This window comes from Palaemon carinicauda, chromosome 6 (genome assembly GCF_036898095.1).
Source record: "Palaemon carinicauda isolate YSFRI2023 chromosome 6, ASM3689809v2, whole genome shotgun sequence".
Classification (NCBI taxonomy): Eukaryota; Metazoa; Arthropoda; class Malacostraca; order Decapoda; family Palaemonidae; genus Palaemon; species Palaemon carinicauda.
In genome coordinates, this window is record NC_090730.1 from 139,956,377 (window position 1) to 139,979,338 (window position 22,962).

General features: G+C 33.3%; 1 protein-coding gene across 1 annotated transcript in view; it reads left to right on the forward strand.

Moving 5' to 3' along the window:
* Gabat (4-aminobutyrate aminotransferase) overlaps positions 1 to 22,962 on the forward strand; it is a 56,386-nt gene that overhangs the window by 24,568 nt on the left and 8,856 nt on the right. The window contains exons 2-8 of the mRNA XM_068375439.1: positions 17,367 to 17,512; positions 18,297 to 18,464; positions 18,821 to 18,901; positions 19,909 to 20,107; positions 21,785 to 21,957; positions 22,362 to 22,499; positions 22,628 to 22,785. Of these exons, the coding sequence (XP_068231540.1) occupies positions 17,367 to 17,512; positions 18,297 to 18,464; positions 18,821 to 18,901; positions 19,909 to 20,107; positions 21,785 to 21,957; positions 22,362 to 22,499; positions 22,628 to 22,785 (1,063 nt within the window). The remainder of the gene's footprint in view (positions 1 to 17,366; positions 17,513 to 18,296; positions 18,465 to 18,820; positions 18,902 to 19,908; positions 20,108 to 21,784; positions 21,958 to 22,361; positions 22,500 to 22,627; positions 22,786 to 22,962) is intronic.

Sequence of the window (22,962 nt, forward strand, 5' to 3'; positions counted from 1 at the left end):
TGAGAAACAGCCTTGGTAAGCCACCATGCCTCTTGCATCAACAGGTCAAACAGGATGCTCTTCATAACTGCATTAATAGTTCAATTGGTGTCGTCAGATCTCGCGTAGTACTCCTACACCAGTATCCAACAACAAGTCCGCTGTAGGACTGCTGGCATATATACTGTATTGCAAGCCTTATAGCAGTAAATATCTTAATGGTAATTACTAATTATAACAGTCATACCTTCTCCATCAAGAGGCTCAACACTGTACAGTATTCTAAAAGTTTTATTCCAGCTGTGACCAAGTTCTGGAATGGTCTTCTTAATCGGATAGTTGAATCGGTAGAACTTCAAAACTTCAAACTTGCAGCAAATGTTTTTATGTTGAATAGACTGACATAAGTCTCTTTTTATATTTTATAAATGAAAGATATGTTTTAATGTTACTGTTCTTGAAATATTTCATTTTAATTGTTCATTACTTCTCATATAGTTTATTTATTTCCTTTCCTTGCTACGTTATTTTTCCCTGTTGGGGCCCTAGGGCTCATATCGTCTGGCTTTTCCAAATAGGGTTGTAGCTTGGCTAGTAATAATAATAATACTGAGATACCTCTGATATGACACACACTTATATACATACATGTCCTGCTATAAAAATCCATTGTGTTTCCATGTCTTGAATTATCTATATGGAATTGATGATACTTGTTCAATTTTCTTGGTGGTGGGAGTCTAGATCCTATTTGGGTACAGAGTAATCCTACTAAATTTCTTTAACCAAACAATCTTTCCGCTGTTAATTCAAGTAACAAATAATTCTTATTTACTTTGCACATAACCAGTATATCGTTATAACATTTTCCTAAATACGAAAGAAAACTAAATCCTTCACAAAAAAATATTAGCAAAATCAGCATTCAATGGCTTCCTTTGTAATCTTTGGATTTTTCTTTCTATTTCAGACATGAAAATACGATTGTCTTAATACCATACTGTAAATTGCACGGCATATATTAGTCAAAATTTAAAAAAAAAAAAGAAAAAAAAAAGAAAAACAAAATTGTGCACCTTTTTTGCTATACGGTAAATGCAGCAAAACACTCTTAGGGACCCTGAAACCGAACCCCAATTGTTGCAAAGTATAGATGACCTCATTAAACTTATTAATGGAAATGCTGAACTGATCTAAGATCTGACCTAAAGATATCTCAACGTTTTAGCATAACATACGCGTATCATCAAGTACCATTATCATGTCACTAGTTATAATAGGTTTCACCAGAACCCTCAAGCTACAAACCTAGCTCTGACCTAAAGAGTTTCTTCGACAAAAATATAAATGTTAATAACATTTTACCTATCAGCTTAAAGAATATAAAAATCTTGTTGATTGAATCCACATACAAAACTGAAGTGTTAAAATTTTTGTGTTCAATGCTTGTCATTCGATGTGGATTCCCCGTAGGAGGACAGTCCCATCAGAACACCTCACGCGGTGCATTATAAGCATTACTGAAGGGCCTCTACAGCGTTCCTTCGACCCCTAGCTGAATCCACTTTTTAGCCTTTTTCATTTTAATTTCAGTTTCCTCTCTTTCATCTTGCAATCCAACCTCTTAGCTTTTACTTCTTAGTGCAACCAAAATGTTTCCCCTTACGGAGCCTCACAAATCCTAGCAGCTGGCTTTATGGGTCAAGTCATACATTCATTACAATTCATTGTTGACTGACACTTCTCTTACATAAAAAGAAATACATTTTTTATCGTTGATGCTATGTTGCATCCTCAACAGACAGGAACTCTATCATTAGAGGCGGCCATTACGTAATCATGTGTTAAACGAGGTGTCTCCAATTCTCAGATATAGAATAAAGCTTCTACATTCTCTTGTTTTTTGTACTGATGTTTGCCACAATCTTACTATGATTTTAATCTCGATTTAATGCATACAATGTACAGGAGGTAATCATACGGTTCCAACTTTAACTTTTGCATATTACAGTGCTGTATAGAAATCACCAGATTTTGATCGTGAAATTTGTATTAGTGATCTTGGCTTTAACATTTAAACGTGTTAATCATAAGGGCCTTGTTTTCACACTTGAATAGATGGGAGTTGGTTGTCATTTAGCATTATTATTGAATTTACAAAGAATAGAATGCAGAGTAACTTTATCAAATATGTAATATGACCTTGAAATTGAGCTTCTTGTTTATGAAGATTACACTTCTCTCTCTGCATTGCTCCCATCTCCCGATTGTTTACATGAAACTTACTGAATCTCTAACCCATAAGTCTGACTAAAATTAGTGGATGGTTCAAATTATGGGTGATGAAGTTGAACTAAACAAAACTCAAAGTATGCCTGGTAGTATTACATGCATTTCATTTAAAATTCTAAGTGTTATTTTTTATTACTAATTCACTTTTGAAAAACATCTCCGGAATGTTTCTTCATTTATACTAAAATTCAATAAACTTATTGAAAAATCTTGCAAGATTTGGGGAACTTATCTATCCTGATGAAACGTTTCAATGCTTTTAATCAGTGAGGTTTTTTATATTTTTTTTTCAGCACCATACTCTCATCTTAAATTGTTAGACCCCTTATACTTGATGTGGATGTTAAATTCTGACAAACAACATGCAATCAGATCATTGTGTTTGCTGTATTCCTCTTTCTAATACTGGCCATCTTTGCATTGTGATCTTCCAAGTCTTTACCATCCAGAACGAAGTGATAAGTTTGTAGTTAATTTCAAGTCTTAACCTTCCTTTAGTAAGGCTTTATACTACACAGTATTCTGGATGTTATTATTCGGGTTGTGATCACATCGTGATTTACCAAATCAAATAGTTGAGATAATGAAACTTCATCATTTCAAACTTGATGCAAATTGTTGTTGTTGTTGATGTATAGCAGCCTAACATAAATTTTTTTGCATAGTTTATTTGTTACTTATTTCTTTAATATTGCTATCAATCTTATTTTTCCACCCCTTTACAGTTTAGTCTTTGTCTTTTAATTTCTGCATTGGCTTGCTATTGGGCTCCTGGCCATGTGGTTTTTGCTATTCTAATTATGATTATAGCTTGGATGATAATAATAATAATAATAATAATAATAATAATAATAATAATAATAATAATAATAATGACAACAACAATAGTAATAGTAACAGTAATAATAATAATAGCAATGTAATAGTAGTAGTAGTAGAAATAATAATAATAATGGAAATATAAACAGAATAATAATCTAGGTAATAATATATTAATGCTAATGATAATCAATAATAAAAGCAACATTGTCTAACAAATAAGTTTTCCTAGATAACATATCATTTACCTTGCTGTGGGAAATACTATACATAAGGGACATGGTAGCGGACATTAAAGGTTGGATAGAAAGAAAGATTTCAAAGTATGGAAATATGAAACAGTGTATATACATAAGGATACAAAATCTAAAGAAGCTTGATATCAAGACATTGAAAATGAATAAGACATAAGCATAGTAAGACAAGATATAATTCAAGAGTAATGACTGATGAAGACTTCAATACTCTATGACATATCTTATAGTACAAGTAGTTTCAACAAATTATCATCACCTAAGATATGTGGTAGCTTTCAATGAAGAAATACTGTTCTATGAGAGAAGATAAATATGTTAATAATACTTTTACATAAAATGTAAACACCTGGCTATACAGTACCCAAGATATCAGTTTCTATTCAGATAATTAAGATTCAACAAATTATTCAAGGTCCAACTAACAAGGCACCAAAGCTAATACTGTAATGAAAAAAATACTCCATAGTAAAGACATTCTCACCCATGTTTAATTTCATTTGGTACTCATTAAATAAAAAATAAAAAAATTCTTTTACATATGGTATACAGTATCACTTTAAAGAAGAAACATCTATTATAAATAGTCAAAAACATAAATACATATAGAAGCATGAAAAATATAAATCAATGATGACAAGATACAACAAAATTAACTAATAGACTGACGGATGTTAATAAAGTATAAGAGGTACTCCAACGCGAAAAGAAATTACGATAATGTTCCTTCTATAATCAAAACTATCTTCTTCGCCAAGTTTCCATTGTTTTATGAGGTAGAAGGGAGAATTATATCCCAGAAAGGGGAAAAGTATTCTGGGCTACAACTGTTAATAAGCATAAACTCAAGAATAAGACAAACTAGAGCTTTACCCATGGGCCGTTAATAATGAAACCTCATGGTCCTCCCTAACCCAACATTGGACGATGTGTCATTGGTCATCAATAATCAAAGTACTGTATCTCTAAACGGTATATGCGTAAATATATACTAAACAACTGATTTCATATAACAGAAAAGTAACAAACTTGTTTCATAAAATATGTTATCATAAACTCCATCATGATAACATCGGTGGAAAAAACACACTACTAGAGTTAATGCGAACAAATGCTCTCCAAAACTTATGGAGCACTTAGCAAGACATTCTTTGCATCAGGTAGCCTACAAGCAATAGCTATTAGGAACTTGCAAATATTACTGTATAGGAAAATTATCATCATTAGCCTATTATAGCAAATGGCATTCAAATCTTTAACCTTTTAAATGCCTTCCCTATATACAAAAATCAATTACTGTACAGTACTATTGCATTCATGGTCGATCGTAGTTCACTGGTAAATATTTACCCCTACGCCGGCAATTGAAAATTTTAACTTTTTAACTTTAACTCAATTGTATGGTTCAGATTTCTTACTCATCTCGCCCGTCTCCCCTCTCGGCTTATATAAATTTACCTACGACCCTATGTTCTTTCATACTCATCGTAAATTAAAGTACGTATCTCTGAACGATGGATAGGTTATATCAGTTTAACCTCATTTGGGTGGAAAATTTATGACATCAATGATAATAAGCTACATTTGGCTTCAGGTAAATTTAGGAATGCAGTCACCTAATTCAAAATACCGGAAAATCAAATTAAATACATTGCGGTTTAATAATGATGGTATTTTCAGAAAATGGACCATTGACTTAGCCATCTTGGTTCTTGAACTAAGCCTACGACGACTAAGATATCGGTGATTTTTACTGTGGTCAAGACAACTTTTCTTCTATTAATGCTATATAATACTCACATTGACTGTTGTCTTCTCGATTGTAAGTACAGAAAGGGGCTTGATTTTAAGTCCAGAAAGGGGCTTGATTTATATTATAAATGATTACACCACAAAAACACTTATGAGAAATACCACAGTTGGAAACACTACTGTTACTGTTACAATCAGGTTCAGGTTCTGGGGACTGGGGTGAGGCATCGTAGCCTTTGTAACGGCGCGGCGACTCCAAAGTTTATCTTCTTATACTGTTTTGTCTTTTCCTCCACATCAGGTTTAATACTTCTTTTCTCTTTTCTATATCTGTTTCACTAAATAAAAAATAATCCTTCTAATTTCTTTAGGTCTTCCTCGTATGGATTGTTGTAGCTCAATTACTTCATTCCTTTCTTTACTATATTCCTGGCAAAACAACACAAAATGTATCAAATCTTCCTCCTCATTTTCACAAAAATTACAATTTACATTCCCCCCATTGTGTCTATTTACAATAACAAACAGGAACACCAATCCTGATAAGCATTTTTGTGACGTGACGTCCTTCACAGAGAGGCCTTATCACGTTTCCACTAATTCTACCTTTCTGAAATAAGTGCGTGTACTATGTGCGTGCGCACAACTGTCCAAAAAAAATCCAAAATATCGCTATTATAAGTGTTTTTTCACATTATTTTCTAATTTTCTATCTATTACACTATTCTTAAAGTGATACAGGATTGAAGACGTAAGCCATGCTCTCCTGTCTTTTTGCGTCGATGCTACAATTGTAACACAATAAGCATTATTATTATTATTATTATTATTATTATTATTATTATTATTACAAACTAAGATACAAGCTGAGTTGGAAAAGCAGGAGGCATAAGTCGGAGATAAACTATCTACTCGCCGTATAGAGATGTCATAAGAGTATTTTGACACATTTTTAGAATCTTTCAGTCAGTATGTGAAAAAACGTCAGCATGAAAAGTCGTATTTGTAACTTTGTCCCAGGACGAGTATTTTTTTTTCTTTTTAAATAATCATCGTCGCAGTACGTGTGTTATTATTATTATTATTATTATTATTATTATTATTATTATTATTATTATTATTATTATTATTATTATTATTATTATTATTATTATTATTATCCCGTGACCAGCGGTACGACAGGTATATAACATTAAATCAACCAATCAATGGTCAATCTACAGTTGCATCTACCCAGAAATATCAACTACATTTCAAGGTGATAGGTATCTTAAATGAATGAAAGGCACATTTTGGCCTTTTTAGAAACGAAGTCAGAATAAGCAAAAACATAAAAATGCGAACTGATAAGTTGCATTTGTATCTTTGTCCAAGGAAGTAATTTTTTTCTTTTTTTTTTTTTTCTTTTACCAATCATCATGTAGTGTGATTATTTTTTTACTATGTTCGTGACAACCAGTTACAAATAAACACTGTATAACCATAAATCAATCAATCAATGATCAATCTTGATACATTTAACCAGAATTACAAAAGGCATGTTTAGTTGACAGGTAGGCTATTCGAATTTGTCAATGAATGAAAGAGTAGGCTACTATGCTGTATAAACATAGCAAAATAAATAGACTACCAATGCACAATTCTATAAATGCGAATTATGACTATATCGTGAAGGACACAAGCCTGTTGGTGTGTTTGATCACGCTGGTCCTGCCCTTTACTTCCCTTAATCTTGGAAACTAATTCTGTAGTTAGCATAGGTCTATTGTCGCTTAAAAACAGTCAAAAGCATTTCCCAATACGGACTTTATCTTCTCTGCAGACAATAGAATGTACTGTAGCTTGAAAGGGCCCAAAATAAACCCGTATTGAGAGTTTGTTTATGAGACTTAAAAGGCCAGTGAAGTAACAGAGATTATACTTCTGAAGGGCCACGGGAGGGTGTTACCATAGCGTGACGCGGCCATCGTTAGAGTTTCCTATGTTAATGTCCCATTTAAAATTGTATAATATCAGACCCCAGGGTTGGTAATCGAAATGGAAAATGTATGGTACGTCATAGTTGGATTTGAAGTGCCAATGTCAGAGGCACTCTGTAGTAAGAAAAATAAATAGTATATCTTCAGCTGCCCAGAATGCATCAAATATATTAATTGGAATTTGCTTCCTTAGTGGAGATTATTATTATTATTATTATTATTATTATTATTATTATTATTATTATTATTATTATTATTATTACTTGCTAAACTAGAAGCCTAGTTGGAAAAGCAGAATGCCATACACCCAAGGGCTCCAACAGGGGAAATAGCCCAGTGAGGAAAGGAAATAAGGAAAACTGTAAGAGAAGTTTAAGAACAATAATAACATTGAAATAAATCTTTCATATATAAACCATAAAAACTTGAAAATACCAAGAGGATACAAACTTCAAAATAACAAGAGGAAAAGAAACAAGATAGAATAGTGTGCCCGAGAGTACCCTCAAGCAAGAGATCTCTAACCGAAGACAGTGGGAGACCATGGTACAGAGGCTATGGCACTACCCAAGACTAGAGAACAATGTTATCAAGGGTGTTTTATACTGACTGCCTATTTGTGTCCTGTCCTTTGTATGGGTATGAGCCATGGGAGCCACGGCTTATAAGGGGGAGTGTGTTTCCTAGGCCCCCATAAAAACGCCAATGGATAAAGGAACCCAAATAGAAAGTGAGAAAATTTAAAACGAATGTTACTGGTAAGATAAAGGTTGCTTTAGAACATGTAGGCCTACTGTCCTTGTAAAAATGCTTATTGTGAAATAAATCTCAATAATATCAATTAGAATACGGGAGATAAAGCATGTATGATAGCGCTTACTTTTCGTAATTGACTTAATATTTCTGAAAGCATCTTGCAACTTTGAAATTATTGTAATTCGGTCATTCAAGTTCTTTTTGTAACACAGCTGCTATGTTTACAATAATTTCTGGTAAAGAGGTAGAAACCATGATGAATCCAACACTTGAACATTCACTTTAGAATCATAAAAGAAACTAATTCGCAATGGTAGTATTAAGTAAGGCGTGTACAATAGCGGGCTGCTGTGACATAAGCATTACTGTGAAATCTCTTAAAGAAGATCACAGCTCCTATCCTCCACGTCCTCGGGAGGGGCTCTTTGCCATGGAGCTCCAGCTGTAGGCTGAGGAGGTATACGAGCTGGTTTGGGGAAAGGTAGGTGGAGTGGCAAAGGACTTGGGTGCAGAGATGGGCGGGGTAGGGGCTGAAGGAGAGGCGGGGCCAAGCTTGCCGCAGTAGAAGTGGTGGGTTCCTTCGTTTCCCGGTTCCACTTCCAGTAAACCTCTTGAAATACTGATTCTCAACGGAAAAGTCATGGCAAAATTGTAGTCTATGGGATTTTGCATATAAATCTTCAATAAGATATGTGCGATATTAATTTAAAAATCTCTCTCTCTCTCTCTCTCTCTCTCTCTCTCTCTCTCTCTCTCTCTCTCTCGATTGATTTGACGTCCCGAGGGTTATGATGATGCCAGGTTCCCGGAAGTTCTCGATTGCTGTTTTCAGGTGGCTCCCCCATTCTGCCAAAAGAAGAAATGATCCTAGATTTTTTGTTTTTTTTGTTTCAATATATTAGTAAGCTATGTATCAATAATTCAGTATTTTCTCATGAATACAAAGCATGGAATCATGCCCTCTCATCAATGAAAGCTAATTAAGATATAATATATATATATATATATATATATATACATATATATATATATATATATATATATATAGAGAGAGAGAGAGAGAGAGAGAGAGAGAGAGAGAGAGAGATGCTTGGTTTAGTAATAAAGTGTAATATAATTTTCAGGACCGAATCAGAGTAGATTTCATATTATTTTACTTCAGTAGTATACATTTCGTTACGTACTGAATCTGAAGTTCTACAGTTATGAGTTCCCTATACATTTTATACATTTTTACTTCACCTAACATATTAACCTTTCCCACATTGACTTCTCATGTTATTTTTTATTAATATTTGTTATCACCTGATTGGATAAGTTGTCAAATAAGAAAAGGTGTTCTTTAACTCCATTCTTGCACTTTTTGGTTAATAAAAAGACTATTCACCAAGAAAGCTTTATCACTCAACAATATTTTGGGACACTACATTTTGAAGGTTTAAAGGCCGATCATGAATGGCAGAGTCAAGTTACAGGGATAATGGCCTAGAGACTGGCCATACATGATCAGCGTCCTAGCACCCTCTCCACACAAGCTAGGACCTGGGAGGGCAAGGCAATGACTGCTGATTACTCAGCAGGAAGACCTTTAGGCTCCCCCAAAACACTCATCCTTTGCCCACAAGGATAGTTAGGTTGCAGACACCAAATAACCTATCGAGCTTGAGTGAGTCTCGAACTCGTATATGGCAGACGTTTGCCAGGGATGTTTCCAATAGGCCATCATACACACACATGCTTATATATATATATATATATATATATATATATATATATATATATATATATATATATATATATATAATGTATATATGTATATATATACATATATATATATGTATATATATATATGTGTATATATATATATGTATGTATGTATATATAATGTGTGTACACATTATTTTCAACTTATTTTCCATATTTCTCAGAAAAGAAGCCTTTTTTTTTCAACCTTTGGAAATATCTTTACTGAACTGATATCTTTAATCCCATTCCTTAAATTACTGTTGATAACTCTTTCGGTTATTTTTATTCATTGCAATTTCTTTTAAGCTCTGTTTTCCTCATAATCATGTTATTTTTTTCTTACTTTTAATATATTTCGCCGTGGATATCCTTTAAATCGATATATATGTACAGTAGATATATATATATATATATATATATATATATATATATATATATATATATATATATATATATGTATGTATATACATATATATATGTATATATATATACATATGTATATATATATATATATATATATATATATATATATATATATATATATGCAGTATAGATGTATACAATACACAGTGCATATGTGTGTATTTATGTATCCCTTTTATTTGAATTAAGAGCGATTGAATGTACAGTATGGTATAACGTTGCAAATTCAAACTTGCTCTTTGTGAATACATCCCTTTGCATTCGCCATGACCCATAAAGTATGAGTGAAGCTCATCAGATATTTAAAAGGGTAATAACAAGCTAAGGAAGTGTAATTCGTGCGTCGTTACTGAACTACGTGAGAAATTAACATAAAATAAAAACTAGATGTCATTATTTTTTAAAAATTTATTTTACAAGAAACTAGCCTCTAGAATTATGTATGGAACATCATAAGCGAAAAGCATAGGCTGAAGATTTACAAGAATCGCGATATTGTTGGGCAACGGGAGGTAAGAAAAAAAAAATGTGCTGCTACGACAACGAGTCGTAACCTTGCGTGTCCCGCCAATGTTTCTGTGTTTTATTTACAGCCGCAAGTCTACTGGGGAGTCTACGATCAGCAAGCTAAGATTGCTACGGTTGCTTCTCGTCCCCTTATCGATCTGCTGGCGTAGACTTTTCCTTCCATGGAGGAGACATTGTTTGAAATGTTTGAAATTCGTGTTGTCAAAATTCAAGAGTATTTCTCATCACTTTGTCTTTGAGTATTAGGGTTATTTTGAAAATAGAATGATCTAGTTCAAGATGATTAAAGGTGCTTTTCTACTTTTAATAAATTTGTTTTTGAAGGATCCTACATAGAATGGATAGAAAGTAAATTCCAATGCTTGTGGATTGTCTCACTCTATAAGTGTTATGCCACTTGATAACTTTTTATTCATTTAGATTTAGGCTTTGCATATGGTAAGAATTTTAATTTTTATATTTGACTTATCAATTTTGACGTTCATGAATGACAATTGTATAGCTATAATATCTGAAATGTGGTCCTGATTGCTTTGAGACCCTTCTGATGTCAAGGAGTTTTACGGTTCCTTATACAATCTTTTTCCTTAAATATATAAGCTGATTTGTTAAAGAAAAAAAATTCAATCGGGTCCTAGAATACGAGTAAAAGTGAATGGAATGCTTTCGTATTTTTCAAGTAGTAGCACACGGTCTGGATATTTCTATTTGTCCTCTGTCTCTTTAATAATAATCTATTTGACCCTAATGACCCTTATAATTCTAAAATTAAATAAAAGGGTTGTTCAAACTCGTGTGAATTCCCAACACTCGAAGCTTTAAACAGCTTCAAGAATTATAAAATGTTCTCCCACTGTACCATAGCATAAAGCGAGAGGTCTCTTATACATTTATGAATAATCTTCACAGTTCATAAATCTTCCAACCTCAGTGAAGACGATTAACAATAATGTTCGATCAGTGGACGACGAACACGCGCTGACACACATAGCAAGCACTCTTGTCTGACAACACACCTTTAACTTGGTAGTCGCCTTCTTCGAACCGTAGGACTGAGGCGCCCCTAGCTTCCAAGGGCGAAGAGCTTCCCTTCACCGAGAGGAAATAAAGCCACAAGCCCTTAGGCTTTCTGTAACCTCCAGGGTTTTTATCAGAGACTTAATTTCACTCGAAACTTTTTCCATGTGACGGAGATTGTAAGGATCTTGAGTTTAAACCAAACATTCCTCCTCGCTGAAAGGAACGGAATGTTGGCTCTCATTTTGAGATGTTGATCTTTTCAAGTGTATAAACATTAAGTTGATTTAGAGAAATGAACTTTCGTATGACACCAGCGAGTATTTTTTCTGTATATGTATAAGGGTCATCCCTTTTATACATATTTTCTTGAAATACCGAACGTAACTCAAATTTGGTTAATTTCTTTTCTATCGGCTTTTTTTCACACGATAGACATTAATAATTAACAGTTTTGACCTGACCGTGGACTTATTATCTGTTATGTTTGAATAAAGGAAGCATATAAGGCAATATTATTTGCTAAAAATCAATCTTGCATAAATAATTTGCTCACTCTTGGCTCTAGGGTTTCCTCCTTTAAACCAATTTTAACTTAACCCTGAAAATTCCATTTGCCCTGTATTTTTTATAAGTACATAGTGCTTAGAAATATCACCCTAAAAGAATGTCGAAATATTCTCCCTGAGAAATTGCTTTTACAAGAAATTAAGAAACAAATCTAAAATTTCGTGGACCAAACAGACATTTGCCGGTGCGGACATCAATTTCTGGGAGGGTGCCTCGTATTTCACCTTTAATATTGTGACTGGCAAAATTGGCAACGATAAGAGCAGCAAAGCTTTTTATGCGGAACTTAGACCAGAGTTTTTTTTTAAAGGTTTGGCACTGTTTATTCAAATACCCTATAATGTCTGAAATGTTGAATGTGTGCCAAGAACGGACAATCTGTCAATATTCTATCTGAGGTACTGTTCACTCTTCCATGAAAATAAATAACTAGTAATGTATCTTGCGCGTGTCTTTCCGTCATCCTCAACTTCACAGAGGCGTATTATAGATCAAAGTGTGATCATGTATCATGCAGGTTCTGCCATTCAATCATGCAAGTTGATATGGAAACAATTTCTACATGCTATGAAGTAAAAATCCTCACACGGAATGTTTTTGTTATTTTCATAGCCTTTTCGGTTGCTTTAAAAATGCGAATTCTTAACATCCGACGAAGTTGTGTGTTAAGCCCAGGTTTGGCTGAATTGGAATACTTTGCGTGAAATTGTTCGTGAACATGTCACATGTCAACCGAACTCTTATAAAAAATCAAACCTCTTTCCAAAAGCATTTAACAAGACATTCCCTATTCTCATCTATTCCAGGAATTGTAGAACCTGCCTACTAAAAAAATTCTGTCACCTGCCTTAATATTAAAATCTTACATTTCAACTGTATTCATTTTTGAAGTTGAAGGTCACATCACATTACAATATTTACAATATTTCGTACTAGTTTCGTAAAATGACTTCGGTAACTGTTGGACATTGCAGATGTTCACAGTAAGTATACTTTTAAATCAAGCCCTTTTCCAAATATAGCCACATACCGATAGTATAAAACTGACATGGTTGGTGTCTGAATACAATGGAATACAATGCAAGTATGTCAATAAATAAAATGGTATAAAATGCAGGTATGTCAATATAGTCTCGTTTACGCGTTTTTGACACGGAGATTTGGCAAGAGTGTTACCTTGGATTGACATTCTGTTCCATGACTTGCTTTTATCTGAGTCTGGAAAGAAATGTTGGTGTTAATTAAGAACGGAATAATCTTTCCATAATATTGAACTTGAGGTTAAAGAGAAATTGTGTTTTGGAAAATCAGGCTAATGATACACACACACACACACACACACACACACACACATATATATATATATATATATATATATATGTATATATATATATACATATATATATACACACACACACACACATATATATATATATATATATATATATATATATATATATATATATATATATATATATATGTATGTATGTATATGTATAATGTGTGCTCATAATTAAGTGTAGTCTATCAGAGTGCATAGTGTTACTATTCAATACATTTCAATAGGAAATCTCTTTTTCATTCATTCGTAGATTTCCATTCAGAGGCTATTTTCTATTTTATTTTCACTTTGCAAAAGTACAGAGGAAGCAAAAGGTTTACCCGGCAGGTGTGGTCAGTAAGGTCTCCCTTGAAAAGGTCCTATTGATCTCTTTGGAGCGATGGAGAGGCACGAATCAGTTGGCGGTGCTGGAGAGAGAGAGAGAGAGAGAGAGAGAGAGAGAGAGAGAGAGAGAGAGAGAGAGAGAGAGAGAGAGAGAGAGCATTATCAAAGAGTTGGAAGATAGGGAGGATAAGAAACAGAAGCGGTCTTGTATAAAGGATTTATCAAGGGTGACAATAAAGTTAAAATGATATATTGTAAGGTACAGGATTATTAGTGGGAGTAGAGAGAGATTTTATTATAATACTTTAAAAAAACATATTTAATGATGCATATATATATATATGTATATATATATATATATATATATATATATATATATTATATGTGTATATATATGTATAATATATATAAATATATATTATATGTGTATATATATATACGTTTAATATATATAAATATATATATTATATGTGTATATATATATATATATGTTTAATATATATATATATATATATATATATATATATATATTATATGTGTATATATATGTATGATATATAAAAATATATATATATATATATATATATATATATATATATATATATGAATATATATATATATATATATATATATATATATATATATATATATATATATATATATTTATATATGTATGTATAATATATATATGAATATATATATATATATATATATATATATATACATGTATATATATATATATATATATATATATATACATATATATATACATATGACATAAATACTAATATCTTGATAAGATGAAATATGTAGAGAGTATCTAATTCTTGTATGTATTTATTTAACCTTCAGTGTTCCCTCGTATTTCCATAATTATTCTCATATGTTTCTCATTTTTATTCGGATTTTTATTTATTAACCTGACTGATTTATTTAGCTGAAGTTTGATTCATAAATTCTAGCGATTTGGATTGCTATTTTTGCAATGAGAAGTGATATCCCTAACCAATGTTATATAAATATAAGATTTTTGCTGTTCGTTTAATAAAGAAAAGACTAGAACCAAGAGGTGAGAATCTAACCTCTTTTGGACAGTCCGGTGGATATATCTAACCTCCTTGACTTGAACACTTTATTTCCTTTCCTTACTGGGGTATTTTCCCTGTTGGAGCCCTTGGGCTTATAGCATCCTGCTTTTCCAACTTTTAGTAGTAGTAGTAGTAATAATAATAATAATAATAATAATAATAATGAGGATAGGAAAGACGAAAAGGAAGTGAATGGTTGTTAAGGAGGATAGACAAAGTTGCCCTTCAACTTGCAATTACTTCCCAGATTCACAGTTCACGAAGCTAGCTATCTGCAACTGCTAAAAAGCAACCAAATTAAGATTGATCACAGCAATTAGAGACGTTTGTAGATTGTCTTTCCACATCACGAAATACGGAGAGCTGAAGAGATTTCCACATGGATGATTAATCCAAAGTTTGTGGATTATAAACATGTAGAACTCGGATTAACCGAACGCACCAGTCCCAGAGTTCACAAACTTTAGACTTAGACCTAGGCAGAATCTTATATCCGTCACTTATCTTTCGCTTCACTTCGGTTGAATCTCTTTACCTTCTTTGCTATCGTTAAGACCAAGAAGGCTATAGAGCTTTGGGCGTTATATTATACATAGATATCCTATAATACTAGGGTTTAATCATTCATCTGGAAATCTCTTCAGCTCTGTATTTCGTAATGTGGAAAGACATTCAACACACATCTCTAATTGCTGTGATCAATCTTAATTTAGTTGCTTTTTTCCCAGTTGCAGATAGCGAGGTTCGAGATCTGTGAATCTGGGAGGTAATTGTAAGTTAAAAGGCAACTTTGTCTTTCCTCTTCAACAACCATTCACTTTCTTTTGCTGTTTCCAATCCTTATTATTATTATTATTATTATTATTATTATTATTATTATTATTATTATTATTATTATTATTATTATTATTATTATTATTATTATTAGCTAAGCTACAATCCTACTTGGCAAAGCAGGATGCTATAAGCCCAAGGGCTCCAACAGGGAAAATAACCCTGTGAGAAAAGGAAATAAAGTGTTCAAATCAAGGAGGTTAGATATATCTAACCTGTTTTGGTCCCAGTCTTTTCATTATTAAATGAATAGCGTGTGTTTGACTTTTCACCTATTGTAGAATATCTGCTGATGGACGAAAGGTAACTACCGAGGCCGTTATGGTTAAGAAAGGTTAGATTCCCGTGCAAACTGATTGTTAGTGTTTGACCTGTGGCTTCGTTAATATTATCATTTTAAGGCCTTTGATAGGCTGCAGAGATAAATAAGCACTAATGTTTTTGTTATATCATAGCTTTTCGATTAGATGAAGCATCTCTTTGGTTATGGACCTATTACCAGTAATTTTTTTTCGGAATACCGGTGGTGTATCCTTTGATGTCACAACACTACGCTTTCTTTCTTTTGAATACTTTGTTGTATGAAACACTATTTATTTCCATAAAATGTAACCAGATTTATTAGTTACGCCTTACGGAGAGAGAGAGAGAGAGAGAGAGAGAGAGAGAGAGAGAGAGAGAGAGAGAGAGAGAGAGAGAGAGAGAGAGTCTATCGGTGGTGACGCAGATTTCGTAGTAGTCTACTCCGTCCTAAGTCTTTCTCTTGGCGCCAGAGTGAGATCACAAGTTTTTATACTTTACGAGAATTTAATCAGCAAATATGCATCATTTTACCTCCTTCCCTTCAATGTATAGTAAACTGTATAAATCATAAAGTAACTGATCATAAATTGATAAATTTACATGATTTTCTTCGTAAATCCTCTATCTGGCAACACACTGGCGCCAAAGTCAGTCCAAAATTATGGGGAGGCGCTTGGCTTCCTCTATTTTCTTATGTCGATACCGCTGGCGACGCATTATGGTACTTTATAATAGCGTATGTTCCTAGCTTGTATTCATATAGCGTAGATTTCATCCGAAAAAAACTTTTTTTTAAGCATCAGTAAACAGGTATGTTAACTGTCATTACTATTATTATAATAACTCACAACATTTTTAATATTGTTCTCTATATTTTGATTCCATAACGTCAACCATTTCTAATATAGAGGTTGATATCTGGAAACACAATAGGGACACGAAGAGATCGGAGGTTTTTAAAGGTCACCAATGTTACTGCATCCGCCTCTATACCAAAGAGAGAAAACAAAAAGCCTTAGTCTGTTCTCTTTCTTTTCACGGTAACTTAAGATATGTTCCAGCGTACCATGATCAGTAGTTTTACGCTGAATAGATTTATTGCTATGTAAAAGCTAGAAATAAATATAATATTGATTTGTGCTGAAACCCACATTGATTTTCCATTAGAGTGAAAGTCCGTATATAACGACTTGAATTATCTATGCTCCAACATTTCACAGTTACGTTTTAACTATAATTATTATCTTCCCAAAAACTCTCTCTTTCTCATCCAACCTTACAAAATCACATATAAGGTTACACTATAACATTCGTCTGTCATAATTTTAGTGCCATCTGACAAGTTTACAATTCTTTTCAGGGAGCGTGCGAGGCCAACAGACCGCTGCCAAGCTGGCGAACCAACGGCCGCTGATCGCCAATGAACCGTCGGGGCCGATGATCGTCACCGACAGCATTCCAGGGCCAGTCTCCAACAGCAAGTTGGAAGAATTATCTCAGATTCAGGTCTGCTTCGGGAAGGCTGTGATTTCTTTTTCTATCATAATTTGTCAATGAAACTTAATATCAAACCCTGTACAGACATGCCTTAATGGGTTTCATTGGTAAGGTCATAATTATCCTCTTATCTTTTTTTTTAATTTGCAGCAAATTCTAGTAAATTGGGTAAAGTTATTCAATTTCTATCCATAAAAATCAAAATCACAATGAAATGTGACCTGCTGCTCATATGATGAAAGATAAGAGGATGGTGTGCTTTATACGCTTATCATATTGACAATTGAAAATTGTAATTCGAATTCACTGATTTGGATATATTATGGTATCATAGATTAACCTTTTTTTAAGGAAACAATACTGCACACTTAGTTGAAAGAAGGCTACACTAGTTTCAAATTCAAGTTTTTTTTTAAATAACTCGAATCTCAAAAATCAAATCTGTCGTAAAATTATCAAGACGAACGTGGTAGTCATGAAATATTTCTAATTCTATATTAGACAATATTTTTACTTAAAGTTAAGAATGCAGCCCGAGAAAGTATTTGCCTGTGAATCCAAATAAATCACGATGTAAACTAATTTCAGCACTTTTCCACAACTAGTTCAATAATTTCCCAACATCTACTAATGACGAAAGTATATAATTTGCTTTACGTCCTGAATATTTAGCCTAGATTAAGGAGACATCATCTACGGCAATGTACAGTAAAGGCGTCTCTGAATGACGTCATACTCTTGCTGAGGTGACAACCAATGGCGAGTTGACACGTAAACGCTTCACCACCTACAGGAGACCCACAGCATCCAGCTCTTCCTCGACTACAACCGCAGCTTAGGCAACTACATCGTCGATGTGGACGGCAACATCCTCTTGGATGTTTACACACAGATCTCATCCATGCCACTGGGCTACTCTCATCCGGACCTACTTAAACTGCTCAATAATGCCGATAATGTGGTTAGTGTTCCTAAAATTAATCTTAGAGTAAAGGTGCCTCTTTTACCTGTATAAGCTTTTTTTTTTTTTTTTTTTTAAACCAGCCTCTAGTATAGGCCTACTGTTTGTCTGTTTATTATCCTCATATTTTTGTATTTTCTATAACAGTGATACATATCCAAGAACATACCAAATAATGTATTTTAATCAAATGTCAACAAATACAAAGTTTCAATAAAACTTCAGTAATCAAACGTAGATATATCCAATGTTCGGTATTACTAAATTAGTTCAAAAGGAGAATGTTTAGTTTGTATGGTTAAATTCAAATTTAGAAATATAGTTAATCAATTACCTTTTTCACTCCTACTCTGCAGAGATCCTTCATCAACCGCCCTGCCCTAGGCGCCTTTCCTGGGACAGACTGGGCAGATCGCCTGAAAAATTCACTCATGGCGGTAGGTCGAGAGATCAGTTCTTTTGTCTCTGGTGTTCATACCCTTTTCTATTTGTTTTGGCGTATCGTTGCTGTTTATGGCCACTTTTACCAGATGGCGTCTGGAATGTATTGTATATGCGGTTACCCCATAGATATATGTGGTTACCCTAACAAGCACTAAAAATTCAATATTGTTTAATTTCTATTATCTCCCTTGTATAATGAAGAACAAGTGTATATATATATATATATATATATATATATATATATATATATATATATATATATATATATACATACATATATATATATACATATAAATATATATCTTTCCGGATATGCTCAGCGGCTTTAGCAGACTTATAACTACTTGGTCTATCCCTATCCTTCGATCAGGGCGGGGGGAGGGAGTAGTTATACTTTGGGGAGAGGGAATGCATGTGTGTGCATATGTAAATATTTAGCCGTTCTTTTTGACGGGTCGTTCATACAAGTATACAATAGAGTAGATATATATATATATATATATATATATATATATATATGTATATATATATATATATATATATATATATATATATATACATATATATATATATATACATATATATATATATATATATATATATATATATGTATATATATATATATATATATATATATATATATATATACATATATATATATATATATATATATATATATATATATATATATATATATATTAAACAATAGTTTCTTTAGTAGGGACCATCTACATAAGATATATAAAGCAGTGACAATTTTTCGTAGTAATGGCATAACATAAATTAAAGCAAGATATGATTTATAATTAATTCTGTAATAAGACTTAAATTGTCACATTTCCTCATAGTGTGATGGGATCTGTTACCTCAATACTCTGTAATAACGCAAACGTAACTTTTGAAAAGTGTATCTTTGGAATCAAACTTATCATTAATGTCGTTAATAAGGAGGACCATAATCACACTTGTATACCACGACCTAATCTTCTCCTCCAAACAGGTGTCACCACCCGGCCTGCAACACCTGTGCACGATGGCCTGTGGATCCTGCAGCAACGAGAATGCCTTCAAAGCCATCTACATGTGGTACAGAAACAAGGAGAGAGGCCCCGGGGCCACTGTCACCCAAGAGGAATTAGAAAGCTGCATGGTCAACAAACAGCCGGGATCACCTCCGTATACATTACTCTCTTTCATGGGTAAGTAGTTTACACCAAGCGTAAGATCTATTGAAGAGATGCAGTGAGAATATCCAAATTTATAACATGATTAACATCACGAATGCGCCAATTTTCTTGCTCCTTTTATTTTCCATTTTTCCACCATATCTATTTCCAAATATTCATTATAATTGATTTCTTCCACCTCAAAATAAGCGAAAAATCTCGACAGTAAACATTTGATAAATGTAATTAAGGGAATGAAAGGAAGGACCTCAGACTGATATTCTCTCTCTCTCTCTCTCTCTCTCTCTCTCTCTCTCTCTCTCTCTCTCTCTCTCTCTCTCTCTCTATATATATATATATATATATATATCCTCATGCTCTAATATCCCATCGATTGCCCTTTTTCTCCAAGGTTTCAAGAGGCCTCGTTTGTCACCTGCTCTAAACTATGCTTTTTATCAATATTGTTCTTCACAATTTCAATTCATTTGTCATAAATATTCTTTTATTGCTTTATATTTCTTGACCTTTTCCTACTTTTACTGTCTGTTTTGTATTGCCTAATGAAACCATGATGGTCGATGTGGTAACGTCCCTGACTGGTGAACACCTAACTGGGGTTCGAGTCCCGCTCAAACTCATTAGTTTCTTTGATCACTGCAACCTCACCATCCTTGTGAGCTAAGGATGGGAGGTTTGGGGAGCCTATAGGTCTATCTGCTGAGCCATCAGCAGCCATTGCCTGGTCGTCCTTGGTCATAGCTTGGGTGGAGAGCGGTCTTGAGCGCCGATCATAATATATGGTCAGTATCTAGGATATTGTCCTGCTTGGTAGGGCAATGTCACTGTCCCTTGCCTTTGCCATTCATGAGTGGACTTTAAACCTGGAAATCGATACTGACAGTCCAGGGAATTTTCCCACTCATGTTTATCCGAACAGCTTCCCATAGATATCATGCAATAGATGCTGCGAGACCCATATCGGCCAATGTTAGCGCATGTAGATCTACGACAGCTTCCATCCAAGAGATGGAGGATTGTTTTTGTTTTATTATTTAACACTTCTCTCTATTATTATCAATAAAAAAGTTCTCTTTCAATGTCAGGCTTTTTTTTTGTCGAGAATATTCATCTAATATTAGTTTCATGGTAGTTATAATTATTTTGAAAGTAAAATAATTCATATACAGCATATGAATTCATATGTTCAATTATAAAGGGCTTATACGAATACTCAAATACTTGAAGATATACTCATCTATACATTGTTAGGATAATCTTATGAACTTTACATTGTTATAAATAATCTGGAAATATCGCTAAGATGTGTATCTCCGTAAAAAAAAAAGAAAAAAAAAAGAAAAAAAAAACACGCATTCAACAAGATGCGTTTTATTTTCAGTGAAAGTAACATCTACCTATACCTAGTGACACTTAATCTCATAACTTTATGGAATTCGTGAATTTAAGAGAAGTGTATCTGATGGTTGGAATATTACGGAGGAAATTTACTTTCCGTGTATTGAAATAGTTAATTCTAGAATTTTCCTATATGAATATAACGCAAAACAAAAATATAACTACACAATTTGATTAAATTACCTCATTTACCAAAAATATCTCTGAACGTGATCATTCAATAGTCTTAACTGAAGCCCAAGAACAGTCATGTAGAAACTGTGCTTATATATAATTTTTCTCCTTTCAAAGGTGCTTTTCATGGAAGGACGATGGGGTGCTTAACGGCCACTCATTCAAAGGCGATTCACAAATTAGATATTCCATCAATCGACTGGCCAATGGCACCTTTCCCCAAATACAAATACCCACTTGAGGAGCATACAAGGGAAAATGCAGAGGAAGACAGAAAGTGCCTGGAAATGGTAAGCAAACACAGCTAAACTAGAGTATATATACATATATATATATATATATATATATATATATATATATATATATATATATATATATATAGTGTGTGTGTGGGAATATATATCCTTTATATTTGTATTAGGCCCAATGTGAGAGCGGCTAGCCATGGGCTAGACTACGGCAAGTCTAAACGGGGATATCTGTATATGGATATACATAAATCTGCCTGTCTATATTCATACATATTTACTTACTTGTAATATATGTATATATATATATATATATATATATATATATATATATATATATATATATATATATGTGTGTGTGTGTGTGTGTGTGTGTGAGTACCGGTAATCTACATCAGTCATGCAACTTTCCACAAAGGTAATGGCACAACATATATCTCCGACAGGTAGAGGATCTTATTCATCAATACAACAAAAAGGGAACACCGGTTGCCGGTATTATCATAGAGCCAATTCAAGCAGAGGGTGGAGACAACCACGCTTCACCTGAGTTCTTCCAGAACCTTCAGCAGATAGCAAAGAGAGTAAGTAGTATACACTTACTAATGGTAATTAATGTAATAAAGAATAATTAGATTGATATGTATAGAGAACATCTTCATAGTTTTGTGCTCTTGAAATTATTTCTTTTTGTACTATTACTATCCAACAGAATGGATCAGCTCTTCTTATTGATGAAGTCCAGACTGGTGGAGGACCAACTGGAAAGTTCTGGGCCCATGAGCACTTCAACTTACCGGAAGCTCCAGATATTGTTACGTTTAGCAAGAAGATGCTCACTGGTGGTTATTACTGCAAGAAAGAATTTCTGTAAGTTACCTTACTGGTAATGAGAGGCCTTCAAAGACAAGGAATAGATCTATGTAGGAAGTACACCAATCCTAAAAACTACATAAAGATAGTGAGAAATTCCAATTGAGAAAAGTTAGACAGGGAGACTCCATCTCTCCTAAATTATTCACAACATGCTTAGAAGAAGTTTTTATT